Below are 19,980 nucleotides of genomic sequence, written 5' to 3' on the forward strand. Positions count from 1 at the left end.
AGTCCCCCCTTATAGTCTGCGTTGTAATCTCCCGGTGCGTCCCGCGCATGTGTGAGTTGCTGGGGGGGTCGTCTGAAGCTCTCTGGTGGTCGTGGAGAGGAAGGCCGTGCTCTTCTTCTGCCTCTTTATTTTGGTTTGTCTCCTTGTGAGTGATCACAGGGGTTTGCTTATCTGTTGTGTTGACTCCCTTTTGGGATGCTGTTCTGTGAGAAAATTACAGGCGCCTGCTTATCTTTTCTTTATCCTTTTACCTTCAAAACCTCTGAGCCGCTTGTTACTTACTTCAGCTCTTCATAGTCCTGCAAGATAGCTAGGGCCCCAACACCGGTTCCACAAGGGGTCATATAAGCTTTTGTGCTTACCATAATTTATTTGTCTGACACCATGTCTCAACCCTGGTTGTTGTAAAACCTCCTCCTCCCCCTCCATCGGCTTATTCCTCCTTCTAAACAATGAACAAAGAGTTACAATTTATTACACAGAGGAAGAAGAGGCGCCGTGCCCCAAAGCCCTGTGTTAGGAGTAGCACAGGCTTTGCTTGGAGCCGGGCGAGAGCACGGCTGCTGCCGCGTGGGGCAGCGAGAATAACTGGGCAGTGCTCTCCGCGCCTGGGGAGGCTGTGAAACGCAGCGCAGCCGCGCGAGGCAGCCGTGCACGCGGCCGTGTGCCGCGCTGGAGCGCGGTGTTAGTGCGGGCGGCCAGGGCAGTGCGGGGGTGCTAGCGTGTCTCTTCTTTCTCCGTGCCCTCGTCTCGGCGTAGGGAGGCAGAGCGGTTTCTGGCGCAGGCGGAGCAGCTGCCTGCGGTGCCCGGCCAGAGCAGAGGGACGCCCGGGGCCGCGCGCTCCTGCGAGTGCAAGGCCGTCGTGGAGCTGGTGCTCGTGCCCCTGGCTCACCACCACACAGCAATGGGCAACGATTCCAGAGCCCTCTACTACCTGCTGGAGAGCGCGGCTGCCTGCTTGCACGTCTCTGACAACTAACTGGTGAGTTGTCCTGCGTGCCAGAGGCCGCTGCACGTGGAGGCCTCTCGGTGGCCTTGCCCAGGGCAAGCCCATTTCCCCCCTGCACTAGGACCGGCCTCTGTGGGCCCTTGGGGGCGAAGGGCTGGGGTCGGAGCCGGGGTTTTCCTCCTGCTTGCCTGTCCCGGGGCAAGAGCCGCGGGGCAGGGGAGCGGGACCTTCGCGCGAGGCGCCCCAGCAGGGAGGCGGTGCGGAGGAGCGCTCGTGCCCGCGGCGTGCGCTGGGGTGGCATCGGCAGGGGCAGGGGCACGGCCTCCGCGGGGAGCTGTGCAGGCGGGTGGGAGTGCTGGGGCTGGAGGCGGGCTCCGCAGCGCCGCTCACCCGCTCTCCGTGCGCTTGCTCCAAGGCCTTCACGAGCCTGCGCAAAGCAGAGGCCCTGAGGAGCTCGGCGGCTCAGAAAGCCCCGGTGCCGGCCTTCTTTGAAGAAGCCACCTTCCTGAGCCTGCAAGGGGAGGTAAAGCGGCAGGGCGGCCGCGAGGGCTCTCGGGGCGGGAGGAGCGGGATGCCGCGGTGGCGCGGGGCAGCCCGCGGGGGCGGCGGGGGGACACCTCTGGCACTTTGAGGCCTGGCCGCAGTGAGCAGCCCTGCCTGCGACCGCCGCGTCCTCTGGCCCCAGCCGGTCGAGGCCCTCGGCCTCGCGTCGGGCAGGGGCGGGAAATGTGGTGGGAGCTCAGTCGGAGCCCTCGGGCACCGCCTGAAGAAGCCTTCTCCTGGGCAGGTGTGCTACAACGTGGGACGCATGGAGCTGGCCGAGACGACCCTCAGGAAGGCGCTGAGCCTGCTGGGCCGGAAATTCCCGGGCACCTCGGCTGGCGCCTTCTTTCAGCTCCTGCTGGAGCAGTCGGCGCACGCCTCTCACCAGAAGAGCAGAGGCTCCTGCCCTCCCGCAGAGGCGGGGTAAGGAGCTCAGGGGGAAGAGAAGGGCAGAAAGAGCCCTTTCCTTGCTGGTGCTGAGCCCCTCGGCCGCCAGCTGCCTAGGCTTAGGGCTAGAGTCAGGTCCTGGCGAGGGCGACGCTGCGCAGGGCGCTGGGGGCTGCTGTCGGGGGAGGCGGGCTGTGTCGTCTCGAGGGGGACGGCGCGGGTGAGAGCAGAGGGGTGTTAGCGGGGAGCACAGGCTGCAGAGGGAAAGGGAGTGTGCAGGAGGGAGCAGGCGGTGGGCCCGGGGGGAAGCGGAGGCGAGGGGCGAGGAGGAGGGAGCTCAGGGCTCGCAGCCGGGTGCCAGCCTGCCGCACAGCACCCCTTCTGCTGCCGGTGCCCGGCTTTGCTGGGCGGCGCGGGCTGTAGTGCCGTCGCGTCCTTGCGAGCAGTCACCTTTCCCCGTGGTGCTTCTCGGTGCTCCTGCATCCGCCCCTGCAGCCCTGCCCGCCCCAGCCGCCTCGTGGGCCCCGCGCCTCCCCGGCCCTGCCGGACTCGGCCCCGCGCGTCTCGCAGCTGCGGCTCAGCAGTTTCTCTTGCGTGGCAGGACGGAGAGGCTGCCCTGGCTGTTCCAGCAGAGCCGCTGCCTTTCCTTGCTGCGGCAGCTCTTCAGCCTGGAGAACACTTCCAGCGGCCGGAGGCTCTCGCTCCTCGCAGCGCTCATGAGGGTCAACGCGGCCGAGGAGTCCGAGGACGCGAGTCACGTGAGTGCCTTCTCCGCGCCGCAGCAGCCGCAGCAGGCGGCCGCGCGTCCGACACGGCTCCTTTCCCCCGGCCCGGCAAGAGCAGCCGCAGGGTCTGCCCCGGCAAGGAGAGGCCAAACAGGATGGGGATGTCCCCGTCCCGGGACTTCTCTCTGCGAGCTCCCAGGAGACGGGGCTTGCTGTTCTTCTGGGCTGCTCCTCTCATTGGATTTGTGTCGTGACTGTCACCCTGGGGCAGGCTGTGGCTGTGGGAGGCGTGCGAGTGAAAGAGAAGAGCAAAAGTGGCGGTGGGGTTTGTGGCCCTCTAGGCCCGAGAGTCACCCTGGCGAGATCCAGTCTTGTGCATTCTGCTGTCTGGACCTTTCTAGATCCTCGCGTCCTACCTGGAATACGTGCAGTGCTGCCAGGAGCTGGGCCGCCAGGAAGAGCGGCTGGAGAGCGGGCGGGCGCGCGGCCGTCCAGCTTAGGTCCGGCGTCGAGCCCTTTGGAGGAGGAGGGGCGTTAACCGTGGCAGAACTGGCCCAGGCCCTGTCCTGTCTGCACCTCAGCCTGGGAAATCTGCCCCTCTCTGTCGACGTCGGTAGGTGCTGCCCCGGCTCCCTGGGAGAGGAGATCTCTGCGGAGAGAGCCTCTGCGAGTCGGCTTCATTCACTCATTCATTTATTTCCCTCTGCAGTGCACGGAGCTGGAGAAGCCCGACCTGGACCGGGAGCTTCCAGGCACGCTCTTCACGGCGCTCTTTCTCCAGATGAGGTAATGCTGCCGCTGGGCACGGTGCGGTGTCGGGGGGCCACCGGAGATCCTTTGGGCCAGGGTCACGGGAGCCTTTCCCCGGAGACTTGTTGCCAAAAGATGAGTGGGTGAAAAGAAGAGCGATGGGAACTCCCCTGGAGGTTCTCCAGGAGGAGCACAGAAGGGGGAGAGACGGGTGAGGAGAAGCGGGGTGGGACGCGTGCCAGGGTGCGGAGTTGAATCCCACCGCGCGGAGCTGCTCCCTGGGGCTCACTGCGTGCCTCCCCAGTGCCCGGAGCGTGCAGGAGCGCTCTCCAGGCTGGAGAAGCAGGTGGCTGGAGAGCCCGGGATCGCCGGGCAGGCGCGCTGCTCCTCCTGCTGCCGGGACCTCGCAGCGCGTGGAGGGGGCCGGGGCCGGGGGGCGGTCCCGCCGCGCACGGCTGCCGCTGATTGGCTGCGGGGGCGGGGCGGAGCGCGGGGATTGGTCCGGGTGTGGAGGAAGTGACGACTGGGCGGGGCGGGGCCGGCGCCGGGTTCAAAGGGCGGCGGCGGTTGGCGGCGGCGGTTGGCGGCGCCGCCGTGGAGGTGCTGACGTTCCGGCGCTGCAGCCCCGCCGACATCGCTACCTGCCTCCGCGGCCACGTCCGGGCCGGCTCCGAAGCCCGCAGCCTGGCCAAGGGCGACCTGTTCCCCGGCCCGAAGGTGCGGCGGGGCAGGGCGGGGCGGGCGCTGAGGCGACGCGCGGGCTTTGGCCCCCCGCGGCGCGGGCGGGCGGGGGGGGCCGGTGCCCCGCAGCTGTCAGAGCGCGCGGTGCCGCCGCTCGTGTTGCGGAGCGCGGCGGAGCGGTGCCGCGCGGCTCCCTCGCCTCGGGGCGGTAGCGGCGGGGCTGCTTTTCCGGGCGGCCCGGGAGCCCTGCGCGGTGCGGGTGACACGCTGGTTTGTGTCTTTGCTTTCGCAGCCTGAAGTCTCGCACATGATTTTCATGAGAATCCTGCAGAAGGTGTACGGGATCTGCCTGGAGCATTTCTACATGGTTTGCGTGCAATGTGGTGGCTCACGTACAGTGGAACGTGTGGGGCAGATAATAAATGTTGGCTGTAGAGATGAAATGTTGAAGCGTTGCTCTCCTTTGCGTGTCGTGAGGTCAGGAGGATGCCGCCAGGAAGGTACGGTTTTCCACGTGCTGACAGAGTGAGGAGGAGCTTGGAAATCCTGCCTGTGCTGCAGAAAGCCCAGAGCGCTGGAGGCACTGTGTAGCGTGGGGATTTGCTGTGTGTGTGTCCAGGGAAGTGGCTGCTGTGTGTGCGTAGGCAGGGATGCGAGTGCAGTATTGTGGCATAGTCCTTGCAGTAGGTCCTTTGCTAGAGACCTCTTTGAAGCAGGAGTATGATGTGTGTGCGGACAGTTGCTGTGGCACGGCTGACTGCACCTGAGAATCAAAGAAGATTCTGCCTGTTTTCTGGGAGTTTGGTTCAGGTCAAGGCGCTTCTCAAAAGAGTGGGGTTTGGGTGTGCTGCATCCGAGTTGCTCTTTTTTCTTAAATAAAAAAAATCTTTGTTTTGATGGGTTTGTTCTTTGGGGCTGGTTTCTTCTAGGGGGTGGGGTGGGGTGAGGGTTCCTCCTCGCTTCCTGCCCTGTCCGGGCCTCTGCCTTTGGCCCCGGTGGGAGGAGGGTGCCAGCTCCAAGGGGCCGTGGGCGCCATGGAGAAGGGCAGTGAACGCTGCCTGCGGAGCTCGGCCCGCTGCAGCCGTGCGTTTGCCGCGCAGCGTCCGAGGGCGGCTGTGGCTGGTGGCCTCGGCAAACGGATGCCCTGCTGAGGTGAGGCCAAGCGCATCTTGTAGCTCCGCCACGCGGGAAGTTATTCCTGGAAGCCCGTGGGAAATGGTAGTCTCGGGGCATTTGTGGATAGCACGTGCTCGTGGCAGCTCAGCTGTTCGTGCGCTGTCACGTTGATTGTCGTCGTCCTCTTACGGCGCGACCAGCCCAGAGCGGTGCTCGAGGCAGTCTGCTGGCAGAAGCGAGGGCAGCCTTTGGCGTCCGTTGAGCAGAGCTGTGAGTCAGCTCGTGGGCCAAAAGGTAGCAGAGGAAGAGCTGGGACTTGTGGTGTTGTGGGGGGAGCCGAGCAGCTCCTCTTGCCAAGGGGTTCGTGTTTGTGCGACTCGGGCCTGAGCTCCGCCGCGAGAGGCGGCCTGCGTGCGGGGCGCCTGACGTGGCCGCAGCGCGCTGTCTCCTTAGGGTCGGCTGCGTTTCCTTGCCCTGAGAGGGAGAGGTTTTTAAGCTGAAATGTGCAGGCTTAGGGAGCAGTTCTGGCTTCTGGGTGGCACTGTCCGGGGAGCATTTTTCCAACGGCCTTGTTTTGCAGCCTCTGGACAAATCCTAGGACGTGTCTCTCCAGGGTGAGTTTCTGTTACTTGGCAGTGACTATGTGGAGGTTTTCTTTCCTTCCTCCCTCCCTCTGTCTTCCTCCCTCCCTCCCTCCCTCCCTTTTTGTGTGTGTTTCTGGAGGGGAGGGTGTTTCATGCTTGGAATTTACTAGAGAGAAGATGCATGTCCCGCAGATGGAGCCTTAGCAGCTTGTGTTCCCCAGGGGTGCAAGACCATCAGGTGTGTCTTCAGTCTGTCTGAGTGATGTTCTGTTGTGGAGAAAACCTGCCTGTTTTTCTGGAAGTCTGCTGTGCCTGCGTATTCACTCTGCTCTCTTTCCTCTTTAGATGCCCGTCAACATTGACATCCTGTATCCCCAAATATTTGAAGGCTTTCTCCCTGTTTGTAACTTGTTTATTCACATGTAAGTACACAAGTTTGTATCCGTTCGGTTGTTACTTCTTCCAAGGCTTCAGTTCAGAGGGAATGGGGGGGGGGGGGATGAGGGCGGGTTGTTTTTTATTTTTTTTTGAGCACCTGTGAGCTGGTGGTGGCTGCAGCGCTCTCTGTGCTCTCTGTTTTGGAGCAAAATGAAATTTGCAGGCGAGCAAGAGGCAGCAAGGTTGTAATAGGAAAGAAAACCTTGGCAGCTGTCTTTTGTCTAAATCGATGCGTTACCTTTACTGTGAGGACTAGGAGGCTGCGTTAGTGACTTGATTTAGAGGGTGGGGGAGTGAAAGGGCGGGTTGGAGCGCCTGGGGGTACCGCGAATGGCCAGAAGTTCATCATCATACCCAAAAAGGGGTTTGAAGCCCTTGTTAGGTGAACTTGCCCCCCGAATTCGAGATACCTTTGCTGCAGCGATGGGAGCGTTAAACACTAATCTGTGCAGGCGATCGTACTGTGTTAGTCTCCTGAGAGGACTTGTTGCTGTTGCGTGCTTACTGCACCTGGGCTCTGGGGTAAGAGGAGAAAATCTCTTTTGAGTGAGCGTCTATAGCACAAAAACTGCAATGGTCGCTGCAGATAGATCTATGTTTTGCTTCCTTGCAGGGAGCGCTTTCTCCCGGTGTGCCGTGTTAATGACTTTGAGATTGCTGATGTTCTAAGTCCAAGTAAGCAAGTGCTTGTGATGCTGTCTGTCCTGTGTGGGAGTGTAGGGGGATTGGGGTGGTGGCACTTGACAGGCAGGCTGCTTTCCTGCCTGCTTGGCACTCGACTGCTAGTAGTTTGTCCATCAAGCTGTGGCACTCTTGAAACGGTGTGGGAATACGTGGCCGTGGAAAGTAGCCTGAACTCTGTGGAGTTCTCTCTGGAGTCCTTAGGCAAATACCTCCGCAGGGAGCGGTTAGATGGTGAAAGCTGCTCTTCCGTCTCCGCGGTTCCCAGCTGCGGCGATTCTGCTGCGCCGCACAGCTTAGGACAGGCTGTTGTGAAGAACGCTTTCACTTCTGGGTCTGTCTTAGCTTGTGGGAGTTTTGCTTGTTACTGATGTTCCTGCTGGGGGGGCAGAGGAAGACAAGCCCTGTTTCTGCGATCCCTTGCCTCCTCTGTGAATTATGCTTGGCCCACCTTTTCCTAAGTGATTGCAATATGCATGGAGACCAAAACAGTGGTGACTTGCAATTCTAATTTCAGAAGCAAAGAGGACAGCTTGCTTCTTGAGTGGCATTCTCAACTTTATACATTTCCGAGAATCACGCCGTGGAGTCTACTTGGATTTACAGGCGAACTATGTAAGATTCGGGGCTGTGTTACTCCTGATGCTTGCTAAAACATAAGGAATGTTAACCTCAGTTTGAGAACATAGAGGTTGTACTTCTTAATTGCATGTTTTAGAAACACGCTGGGGTTTTCCTGTGGGTTTAGAGATGGTGCGTTTCAAGTGAAATACGTGATTAGCAGAGCTCAGAGAGAACCCAAAATGTAAACGGTGTTCCCCTAGAATAAAAACATCTCCACGTAATTAACTTGCAGAAATGAGCTGTGGAGTAACTGCAACAGCTGGAGACAGCAAATCAAGAGGCAGCAGTGAAGCTGGAGAAGCTGAAGTGAGTATAAGGAGTAGGAGCTGAGTTGCACTAACCTTCTTGGCTAGCTCTCCTGTTCCCAGTGCATGTGTGGGGTGTGCAACTGGGAACTTACTAGTTGAGCTTTGTGGTTTGATAGAGCAGACCGAGAACAACAGGCTTCTCTGCACCTGGTGTAGATAGTGGACAGCCCAACCGGTGCTCAGAAGTTTGGCCCCTCTACCTCCCTTCTGCTTGTCTGTGACAGCTGAGGTGGTAGTTCCTCTTGGACTAGACGAAAAGTACTTGCTTTGAGTAATGGGTGTGGGCTTTGGTGTGTGTGTGACTAGCTTGCTGTGAAGGGCAGACGGTGTAGAGGCAGTAAGCTGAGACAGTAGTTAGCTTTGTTTCCTGGCAGTGAAACATATCTTGCTTTCCTAGGGAAGTCTTCTTTCAAACTGTCCACCTTCTCTCCCTTACCCCATCACACGTTCTCAGCATGTGCACCTCCATGCTTTGTAGCTTGGTTCTCAAAGCGAAGTAATATTTTTGAGCTTTCCTCCAAGCCTGTTTAGCCTAGTCTGCGCAGACTCAGCTTCTCCACTGGCACTTGACTTTGCTGTTTAGCCTCTTTGGGAAGCAAGCCCGGAAGCATAAAGCAGTTTCTGTTGGGTTGTGCCCTGTTAGAGGAGGGGCTTGTCTGGTGAGAGGCCAGAAGAGCTGTTGTGAGCAAAGAATAAGACTTTGGGAGTGCCTGGTTGCTTTGAGAGGAAAACTGTATTTTGTAGCTCAGAGACTGTGATGGATCTTTAATTTGAAACCATCATTTTGATTGTCTAAGCTCTTAAGGATGAATTCTTTCTGGAGTGGTTGTTCTAGCCTCACCAATCTATCGATTTCACTAATCATGCTGAAACTGTCAATATCTCAGTGTGTGGTTGTGTTATTTATTTATTTACGTTTGCTTAGCACTGTTCCTGTAGAAGAGCAAGCAGAGTTCAGGCAGCTGTCTGATGACATTCAGGAATTGCAGCAACTGCTAAACCACGACTATTGTCGGAAAACGGTATGATCTCTTTACCCCTTTCTCTGGAATGCTGCTGTAGCTTCTGATCACAGGTGTTCCTTATTTTTGTGTTGGTTTTGTTTGTTTTGTCCCCTTCCCCTACTTTTGTGAAGGATAAAGAGGACTTTTCTGATTTAAAACAAAAAAGGTATTACAACACCACATTCTTTTTAATCCCTCCCCTTACCTCTTTGTTTACCCATAAGTGATGTGAAACATGCTTGGAATCAGAGCTAGGGTCTTTTCTTTTGAAATACATTGTTGTGGTGAATGGAGAGGCACCTCTTTTCTTGTTAAAAGGAACAGAATATGAAGGGTTTACTCAGAACTGAGGGTGAACTATGTTGGGAAATAGACTGAGGCCTAAGAAGGGTTACCCAAGGAAAGACTCTTAAAAAAAAAAAAAAAAAGAGAGAGAGAAAAGAAAAAAAGCCAAGGTGGTGTTGGTAGGGAAGAGTGCTACTTTCCAGCAAGGGCAGCTTTCTTCTAGGTCTCGCAGGTAACCTTTTCTGTCACTTCAGAGAAATGAAAATCTGGTTAGTATTTTTTTTGGAGGTGCTACTGTAAGCCGTCTGTCTGCTTTTAATATTAACCATGTTTCACCTTCTTATTACTGGAGACCTGGTGTATTAATGTAGGCCTTCTCAAAGTAAAAACATGACCTCTGGCAAAGAAGATTGGGTGTGTGTAACAAACCACAAGGGCTGATGAGAGCAGAGGAAGTAAAATGGCACCAGTATTTGCTGGTAGGGATGGAGCTGGGATGGCAAGTGAGACATGCAAGCATGCCGAAAAGGCTTTGGCGTGGTAGTACAGAGAAGGGTGCTGATAGCACTGCGTAGTACAGAGGTAGCTGTTTTGGCTCTTGGGAGCTATGGGCTGTGTTCTTGTTTTCTGCGCTGCCTGCCCACGCTGATGGAGAGAACCTTCCGAAGTTAGTGCCATCTGTCACCCCTACTCCAAGTCACCTACGGCTGCCTGCCTCCTCGATGCTCCCAGTGGCTTTTCAACAATGTTTTCCTTCCCTATATTTTAAGTTTCTACAGACTGCTATTTTATCTGCTAGTTGTGGCATTCCAGAGAAACTATCAGTGAGATTTAAATAGCAGTGAGGTGTACGACCTTAACTGTGGCTTGCATCTGGGAGATTAGCTTAGTATAAGGTAGCTCTTCCCCTGAAAGAGTCTTAACCCACACTAGGGCAATTGTCTGTTCTGTTGACAGGTCTAAGCTGGAAGAGTAAAGGAGGTAGCAGTTGAAAAGATGTTCATGTTGTAAGTTTGTTGCTTTGTTTCTTTTTTTGTTAGACAGCTTTGCAAGAAGTGATCTCACAAAAAAAGTCAGATATTGCAGAGAGGACCCGAAAATTGGTGAGTGTACCTTGATATAGGCTATAGTTTAAATTCCAGTTCAGCTAATTGATCATCTTTCTGCCTTTAAGATCAGGTTAGTCTTGGAGCTCGGTAACGTGATAGTTCAGGAGATGATTTTTAGCTTTTTAAAAACTATTTCAGCTTTGCTTTTCCCACATAAGCTTTACTGCAACTAACTGGTGATTTTTTTTTTTTTTTTTAGCCTTTACAGACTTCTCTGGTATACGCGTGCACAAACACACGTCTGTCGCCCGTTAGACTGCGCCTCTGCGTCCACTCTTGCCTATTTGGGGCCTATGGATTAGAGGCAAGATCACTTCTTGGTAATTTCACTTTTGATTCACACTCCACAGACAGGTCACAGTGTAATGGTTATAAGATAGCCTGTTTAGCATGCTTAATGGAATTTTATCATGCTTTTCCCTTTTATTTCACCAGATCCAGCTGGTGTCGGATGAAGAAGCCAGTGTCTGGCACGTGGAGTTGCTGTGTGTTTTCATGCAAGCAGATACCTCCCTAGGCAAATGGCAGTGTTAGGCAAATGACAGGATCTTATTTGCACCTCCCTTTATTCTGGTCTGTATATACACTTTGGTATCAAAACACAAGTCATTTCCAAGAATACTTTGATAATGTGTAGGCAATACGTTTTATGTTAAAAGATTCCAGCTTCAGCGATATATGATACAAACCTTAAAATTCAGGAGGATTTTCTAGGTCTGTAAGGGGACAAACATGCAAAATGTTCCTAAACCAGTGGCGGTGTAGTGGGGTCCCACTGCAGGAGGACAGATGGCATCTTTTCACCGTTGCTGGTGTAAGAAAGGAAGAAAACAGGACCCGGTGGGATCCCAGGTTCCTGAAAGCCCTAAATGAGCAAAACGCTTCAGCCCGTGCTAATCCAGCATGATTGAGGCCCGCTCCGAGCAGTCCTTAGGGTCGGGACCAAACCTACCTGCTGATGCCAGTTGTGGCGCATGAAGGATCTGGGTGCTCGTCTGCGCAGGGCAGGTGTTGGCATTGCCCCTCGCTGGCCTGCAAGGGGCTCGTGGGGCGCTCAGGAGAATCCGAGAAGTACCTGCTACAGGAATTAGACGCCTCTGGAATTTTAGCGACTGGTCAAAATCCTCATTTAGGCCATTAAATCGATTTTTGGATCCAACCGAGGGGCGTCTTTTTTTTCAACAGTTACAAAAATGCCAGATTATTTTTCCCCCAAAGTGTCAGTCTCTGCATTTAACTGCGACATGTGGATGCTTCTTCTTTATAGTTTCTCTGGGGAGAAAATTTGTTTCTTTCTTATTGAGCTGCCCAGGTTTAAGGGTGGGGGGGGGGCACATGCAAGCTTTTCAGAAACTCAGAGCTTAAACTCTTGTGCTTGCATTAAGGCTTGGAAACAGGTGACCTGGTTTCCAGCAGCCTTTGGCCCCCACTACTGCTCACCAACTGGAGCCCTGGGCTTCTGGTGACAGGAGCACCCTGCTTTAGAGCCTAGATGTAAATATAAGATCCTGACTTGACAACCCTGTTTTTAATCTCTTGGCTCATATACCTGCCTTTGCACAGCAGAAGATTCTCAGATTCTTTGGGGCACCAGTGAGCTCTCGGGGCTGGTCCCAGCAAGCTCTGCTGGGTTTTGTGGCCCAAAGACCTTGGTAAAGGTAAACTCCCTGGCTACAGCACAGTTCTGGGGCCTTTCCTGTGCATGGGACATAATTCCTCAAGCCTGTTTGTGGGACGTGGTAGGCCCCATGCTGATCCTGCTTTTCAGCGGGTGTCATATGGTACAGGAGGAGTGCTAATGCTCCTGGTTGGCAGATAGGCACTGTCCACAGTTCTAGTGGCCACTCGCTATTTTGCCAATGATCTCCTGCGCCCCAGTGGAAGAATAAATGTGGAGGCAGCAGAGTGAGCAAAACTGTAACACAGGGACTTTGTTCTCCTGTAGTTTTATTTTGGTTCACAAAAATCACTTCTGGAGGGGGACGCACAATTTGCAAAATTGGACAGGAAGGACCTGGTTTCAGGTCTCGGGACAGGCATTCAGAAGCTTCTCCAGGGCCCGTTCTAAGTGGTTGTGTCTTCCTCTTCATCCTCCTCCCCTTTTGCAGTGTGGAGTTCATCTATCACTGCACAGATGCCAGCCAGCCAGGCTGCCACAGTGCCAGCTGAGAATATACAGAAGCCAACGAGACACAGAAAGATGTAGTCCTGCTTGTGCAGTTGGATCAGGCAGTCCAGCTGGAGCTGTGCCTCCACTGCGGGCATTTTCAAGCCGCGTAGACCTTCTGGCACGTAGCAGGTGATGTTCTCGGCACCTGCAGAGGGAAAAGCAGAAGCAAGACTAACTTGTCCGTGCCCTGAGCAATAGTGGGTAGGAGTCCTGCTAGAAAAGCAGTGGAGGAGTTTCCTAAAGCCTTTGAAAAATGTCTCCGCACTTCACACTCCTTTCCCTGAAGAGCCTGGGGGAAAATACGTAGTCCGTCCCTTGCCAAACCAGGTAGCCAGAATGATCAGAACGATTTCTGTGTTATTGTCACGATAGGAAAATACTGCCGGTTGGATTATACCGCAGTGGCAAGCTGCTGTACCTGCATTGTTGAGTTCTGCTAACTGAGCACCTTCATTTTAATATAAAAGCTCTTGTGATTTTTTTTAAAAAAACCTTAAACATCTTCTGACATGCCATAGGCTAAGCTGAAAGAGGTTGTTTTATGCTGGCATAGTGAGGTCTGCATCCACAGAGTCAAGCTGTGAAACTTGGGTTGTTTGCAGTTAGGGGTCACCGAGCTTCTTGTGTGAAAGAAAAAGAGGAAACTCCTCAGTAATTCAGTTCCGCCGAAATAATGACTGTGCTCTGCCGTATTGTAGTCTAGGCTGTAAGAAAACAGATGCTGGTTTTTCCCTCTGGAGCTAGTGAAGGCTGGGCGTAGTAGGAAGCAATGTCTCTTCCTAGTGTTTGTAGAAGGCCAGTGTGGTCTCCAGCACAGCCGCCTCCTTCCCCCGGGGGTTTTGAAATCAGTGCGACAGACTCGGTTACTGCGACAGAACCGTGTCGGTCGCTGCTGGAAGTGCTGGATGGGTGGTCCTTCTTAGGGAAAGGGAGCAGGGGAGAGGGACGAGCAACAATTTATACTGTATTGTGTTATGTTGTATTTTGTTATCCGTTGACGAGTGGATACAGCTGCAGAGACCGTTGGTGCTGTTATCGCTCGCTGTCAGGAGCGTAACTGCGGGGCTCGTTCACCCTTACCCCAAGCCGTTGAGCTGTGGGAACTTCCCGCCTGCGCCTCGACCGTGCGCAACTCCTGCTGAGCGTAAAACACTGGCACAAAGTGGTCTGTGAAGCTGCAGTGGCTCTCTAAAGGCCGGGACAGGGATCTGCTTGCAGCAGATTTCAGTGCTCTGCATTGCCCCTCAGTTCCGTCTGTCCCACTGTCCCTCTGCTAGAGCTGTCAGCTCCTGGGACAACCCTCGTTTTAGGGCCGCCTAAGCCTGACAAACAGGGAGTTGCTTTTCCCTGCCTGGATGCAGATAGGCGCACGTGATCCGGGGTTCCCAGCATGGATACACTTACCTGCAGCATTAAAGTTTACCCAGTTCTCACACCAGTTCCAGGAAATACAACACCTCGTGCTGACTCACCCGCAGCACCTCGCTGGGACATAGCAGCAAAGTCTGACAGAGGAGGAAACTGGAGCTGCCTCCGCTGGCTGCTGCTGAGTCTTTCCGCTCTTTCTCCCCTGCCCTGACACGTGGAAGCAGGGAGACGGGTCGTTTCTTCCCAGCCCTGGCGCAGTCTGTTCCATCTCCTCCCAGCCTCATCAGAAAGGTTTCAGTAGGTGCCTTGGTCTCTTTCCCATCCTTCCCGGGATTGTGCAGGGACCCACACGAAGACGTCCAGTCCTCGCTGCCACTTGCTTTTCTGCTCGTAGCCTTCCAAACCGCCTGCAGTGAGCTTTACTCTCCTGTTCAGGGCTTCCACGTGTTATCTCCAAACTACCTGGCGGCTGCTAGGGGTAGGACTTCTCTACACTGTTCCCCAACTGTCTGTAATCTGTATGAGGACCTTTACAGGCATTTACTACGCCTATTAAGATACTCAGACATCCCTAATTCTGTTCTGTCCTGACACCAGCTTCCCTTGCCCTTCCTTATGGTTCTTTTCTGCCTTTTTCTTACTTGATGGACAGGTTTTCTCAAATTTCTTTTTTTTCCCCCAGCTCTCCTTCATTATTTTATTGTGAATTACTGAGGATCAAGCTTTTTTCATTGGTGCAGTGATGTGTTCCTTTTCAATTTGGAAAATCAAATACAAATTTCATAGCTGCATAACAATTTTTTACCCTCGGCACTAGTGTTTCTGTGAAAAAGGGAACCAGTGATTACTTTGCCTCATGAATATTCAATATCTGTGGTCCAGCTGTACTCTCTCAATAAGATGGAAAAGAGCTGGATTTTGGTGAGCCAGATGATGTAAGGAAAGAAGGCTCCTGCCGTCAATAAACTGCGGAAGAGTGGGAATGTATGAAGCCCGTCACTCATAAGGATACAGAGACACTTTTCTGACCACAGTCTTAACTTGCATTCTGTTTCACCCTGTCAATCGCATTTCACCGGTACCCAAACCAGAACCCCCCATGGGAACAGCAAAAGTCTTTTGCCGAGTTCAGAGCATTTGGATCACGGCTTGATCCTGAGAACCTGTCAAATGTACCTGCTTTGCCAGCTAGAAGCACTGTGATAGCTGGAGGTTATAGGAACTGTCGTTTTGATCTGCTTTAGCACAACAGCTGCCATATTTTTTACGGAAAAAGGCATTGCAGGAGGCGTTTGAGGTGAAGGGGACACTGGCAGAACGGTGGGCAGCTCAGGGCTGGAGAGGCTGAGCAGAGCAGGACAGAACAGAGGCAGGAGCAGAGTACTTCACACATCTCCACGGAGAGAGGGGTTTTTAACGGACTGTTATGGATACAGCCATACTGCAGCAGCAACAAAAAGATACAGTCTATCGAGCAGCTGAAGAAAAGGCAGGAAAATCAGAGCAGTAGCCTTCTCTGCAGCTCTCCCCAGAGCCTCCTCGGGCTCCTCACTCTTGGCACTGCAGCTGTAAGGTGCTTGTGACTCGCAGTGACAAAAGTGATAACAAGCTCGCAGTGATACCGCCTGCAGCTGGGGCAGGCACTTTATAGAAGTAGCAATAGCCTAGCTACTGGTTATGCTTCCCGATGCGTAAAGTGAAATCCAGACCATCCCCCAAGAGGTTCTCCCGGCAGTCCAGATAGACCAGGTCAGCGAGGAAGCTCAATTCTACTGCAGGCAGGTATGAGATCTTGTTTGCTGCCAGAATCAGCTGCCTGGTATCCAGTGGGATGGTCACAGGGAGCTCTTGCAACTGTTGCCCTGTGCAGTTCACTTCCAGGTACTGACAGCTGCACCTGCTTGGGCAGTTGATAGTCTCTGATGCCAGCCCCAGCCCCAAAAGAAACATGAGGCTCAGGGGCTGGTGTCCACCTGGAAGAGACATGATCTAACACCTCCCAGAGTGCACGGCCCCTTAGGGAGTACAGACAGACAGGCACGGAGGAGCTGCAAAGGAGGGGACCTAGGGAAGTGGTTTCGTCATTGCAGCCATGCTGACGAGATGTCCAGCGGCAAGGCTGTTGGGAAGCGCTCTGCTTCTGTGGCTCACCTGGCTCCTTGGCAGCCTGCCTGGCTGGAAGCGGAGCCGCGTTTCACCCACTTTCTGGATCTGCAAGTGCAGAGCGGTGGCTAGAGTGTCTCCATGTCACGCTCATTGCCAGCTGACACCTCCGTGATGTCAGCAGCTTGCAAAAGCCACCTAGTTTGGGGACACTGACATGACCGGCCTTGCTGAGCCCGTGCTGCTTTCGTCGGAGTGAAAGCGCACGCCTGTAGGCCTACGAGGCAGGTGCACCCTGGATGAGGACACCAAGTGTGTGCAGGGCGGGTGTGAGCAAATGCAGTTGCTGTCACAAATAATGTCAAAAGCCGAGGCGTGGTCATTTGTGTAATAAATTGTAACTCTTTGTTCATTGTTTAGAAGGAGGAATAAGCCGATGGAGGGGGAGGAGGAGGTTTTACAACAATCAGGGTCGAGACATGGTGTCAGACAAATAAATTATGGTAAGCACAAAAGCTTATATGACCCCTTGTGGAACCGGTGTCGGGGCCCTAGCTATCTTGCAGGACTATGAAGAGCTGAAGTAAGCAACAAGCTGCTCAGAGGTTTTGAAGGTAAAAGGATAAAGAAAAGATAAGCAGGCGCCTGTAATTTTCTCACAGAACAGCATCCCAAAAGGGAGTCAACACAACAGATAAGCAAACCCCTGTGATCACTCACAAGGAGACAAACCAAAATAAAGAGACAGAAGAAGACCACAGCCTTCCTCTCCACGACCACCAGAGAGCTTCAGACGACCCCCCCCAGCAACTCACACATGCGCGGGACGCACCGGGAGATTACAACGCAGACTATAAGGGGGGACTGTGTGTGAGGGAGGCGCGCGCCGTTGGCGGAGCTGAGACTCCCCGGCCGCCCAGCGCTGTTTTGCTTGTGGCTGCTTAATTAAATAAATTGTTCACATGATTTAACAAACTCTCTGTATGAATTAACCTTCAAGAGAGTAACTTATGACAAATTTGGTGCCGTGACTCGGATGAAGGCAATGGACTGAAAAGCTCTTCGGAAGGGGAGGCGCCCTGCCGAGTTCGCCTCTGCCGAGAGCGATTTTCACTCAAGCCCTTCACCGACGAACCCTAAATTAGCCACAAGCAAAAAGGAGCCGGCAACCCCAAGTAATCTTTGTGCACGAAGACTGAATGAAGACTCAGGATTGAGTAAGTATAGGCCGGTGATCCATTCGGTTGGGGTTGGGTATCCCGGAGTACACGTGAGAGACGTCCAGTAAGGACGAAGCGAGTGCGGACCCCTCGGTAGTGCGGTTCCCACATCCCGCGAGGGACTGGGCCACGAAAAGGGGGAAGCGGTGTGTGTGTGTGTGTGAAGGTACTCCGGAAGATGGGACAGAAGAAAAGTAAGCCTTCTGGTCCCATGGGTGGGGGAGTTGTAGTGGAGGCTTACCTCCCATTCCCCCGGATAGCCCACTAGGATTGATGATTAAATATTGGGATGATTCCCCTTCTAGGCGGGGAAAAAGTAAAGTTAAGATGATATATTATTGTATTGAAGTCTGGGGCAACAAACCTATAAAAGGAGAAAGTGTTTTCTGGCTCCCTTTTGGTTCATCTGAGGACTGGATATGCCAGGCCCTAAATAGTTACGTAAATTCAAAGGAGCCCTTCAGCTTAGAAGAGAGCGAGTATGCACACCTCTGGATAAATCCAGAGGCGAGAACCCTTTTATACCCATTAAAAGAAAAAGGAGGGCGGGGGAAAAAGAAGCGAGAATTAGAGATCCCATTATCGCCACCCCCTTATATACTCCCTCCTATACCTACGGCCCCTTCTCTTCCCGGGCCGACCGAACTTCCGTCCTCGGGGGAGTCGGATGGCGAGGCTAACCCTAGTCCCCAGAGACCAGTAACTAGGAGTCAGACTAGAGCACAGGGGTTAAGTCTCGAAGGAGGATTATATCCACTGCGGGAAATAGCTATGGGAGGACCCCAACCGGGGACGGGATATGTAGCCGTCCCCATTAATTCCGGGGACGTGAGAGATTTTAAGAAGGAAATGGGAAACCTACTAGAAGACCCACTGGGAGTGGCAGAGCAGGTGGACCAGTTTCCAGGACCAAATATTTACACTTGGGAGGAGCTACAGTCCATCCTGGGAATCCTGTTCACATTTGAGGAAAGAGGGATGATTAGGCGAGCTGGCATGCGAATCTGGGACCAACAACACCAGCAAGGTCCGGCAGCAGATGTTAAGTGGCCGATGCAGTCGCCTAATTGGAATAACCAGGACCCAATCCATCGCGGTCATATGCAAGACTTAAGAACCATTATCATTCAGGGGATAAGGGAATCAGTCCCAAGGGGACAGAATATTAATAAGGCTTTTAATGAACAGCAAAGGCGGGATGAGACCCCGACAGAATGGTTAGAAAGGCTGCGAAAAAGCTTGCAGTTGTATAGTGGCTTAGATCCAGGGACTCCTGTGGGAGGGGCCTTACTTAAAACTCAGTTTGTGGCCAAATCCTGGACGGACATTAGGAAAAAGTTAGAGAAAATAGAGGACTGGCAAGATAAGGGTTTAGATGAACTCCTGAGAGAGGCACAGAAGGTGTATGTTAGGAGAGAGGACGAAAAAGAGAAGAAACAAGTACGAATGATGGTGGCAGCAGTACGGGAAGGTCAAAGAGGAAGGCCTAGGATGGTGCGTGGGAAGCTTGAGAGAAAAGAAGGGAGAAATGGTCAGGGACAAAGAAATGTGATCTGTTTTTATTGTAATAAAAGGGTCATATTAAGAGAGAATGTCGACAGAGAAAAGAGGATGAGCAGATGTTCAAGGATGAGTAGGGGTGCCAGGGGCTCTATTTGCTGGGGACCCGAGAAAAAACGAGCCCTTGATAAAATTAAAAGTGGGTCCCCAGCGTGAGGAAATGGAATTCCTCATAGACACAGGGGCTGAAAGATCTACGGTCCAAACCTTACCTTTAGGGTGTAAGGCCTCGGCAGAAAGGGTACAAGTAATTGGGGCAAAAGGAGAACCATTTGGGGTTCCCGTTATAAAAGAAGTATTAATCGAATCAGGTTCCAGGATAGGTGTGGGACCTTTACTTTTGGTACCCGAAGCTGAGTATAACCTGTTAGGTAGAGATTTGATAATAGAATTAGGCATAAGTTTAGAAGTGATAGATAATAGACTACAAATTAAATTGTGTCCTCTCCGAATAGAGGATGAACAAAGCATAAACCCGGAAGTTTGGTACACTCCAGATAGTGTGGGCAAATTGAATATTAAACCTTTTAAGGTAACTATAACTAACCCGGGTGTACCAACGAGAATTAAGCAATATCCCCTGTCCGAAGAGGGCAGGCGGGGATTAAAACCTGAAATTCAGAGGTTACTACAACAGGGGCTATTGGAACCTTGTATGTCCCCTTTTAATACCCCAATATTACCAGTAAGGAAAAAGGATGGCAAATATAGATTGGTGCATGATTTGAGGGAAATCAATAAGAGAACTGTGACTAGGTTCCCAGTAGTAGCAAATCCACATACTCTGTTAAATCAGTTACACCCGGATGATCAATGGTACAGTGTGATAGATTTAAAGGATGCGTTTTGGGCATGTCCTTTGGATGAGAGCAGCAGGGATTATTTTGCCTTTGAATGGGAGGACCCGGATACCCATAGAAAACAGCAACTAAGATAGACTGTCCTCCCTCAAGGATTTACTGAATCCCCAAATTTATTCGGACAGGCCCTGGAACAGATTCTGCAGGACTATAATAAAGTGCCGGGAGTGACGTTAGTACAGTATGTGGATGATCTGTTGATAGCAGGAAAGGATGAAGAAGTGGTAAGGCAGGCTAGCGTCCAGTTAGCCTGGAAAGCTCTGGAAAGCTCAAAGCTCTGGAAAGGTAGAACGAATGAATGGTGAAATTAAAAAACAGTTAACAAAACTTATGCTAGAAACTAAGGCGTCCTGGGTAAAATGCTTACCGCTTGCTTTATTAAACATACGAACGCAGCCCCGAACTGACGTGGGGCTTTCGCCTTTCGAAATGCTTTATGGTATGCCACATGATTTAGAGATGCCTCTTGACCACCCCAATTCACAAGATGCTCAATTACAGCCCTACCTAACACA

The 19,980-nt window shown here is 52.9% G+C and overlaps 1 protein-coding gene across 1 annotated transcript; it reads left to right on the top strand.

The window, feature by feature from the left end:
- Positions 1–5,069: 5,069 nt before the first annotated feature.
- On the top strand, positions 5,070–11,330 carry LOC134148796 (kinetochore protein Nuf2-like). The gene is given in 10 exon segments (XM_062591290.1): positions 5,070–5,122; positions 5,732–5,765; positions 6,081–6,157; positions 6,787–6,848; positions 7,372–7,469; positions 7,711–7,784; positions 8,712–8,808; positions 10,116–10,178; positions 10,384–10,504; positions 10,620–11,330. Coding segments are annotated over 10 exon segments (699 nt in total). The 3' UTR covers positions 10,640–11,330.
- Positions 11,331–19,980: the final 8,650 nt, after the last annotated feature.

Source organism: Rhea pennata, chromosome 18, assembly GCF_028389875.1.
Source record: "Rhea pennata isolate bPtePen1 chromosome 18, bPtePen1.pri, whole genome shotgun sequence".
Taxonomy (NCBI): domain Eukaryota; kingdom Metazoa; phylum Chordata; class Aves; order Rheiformes; family Rheidae; genus Rhea; species Rhea pennata.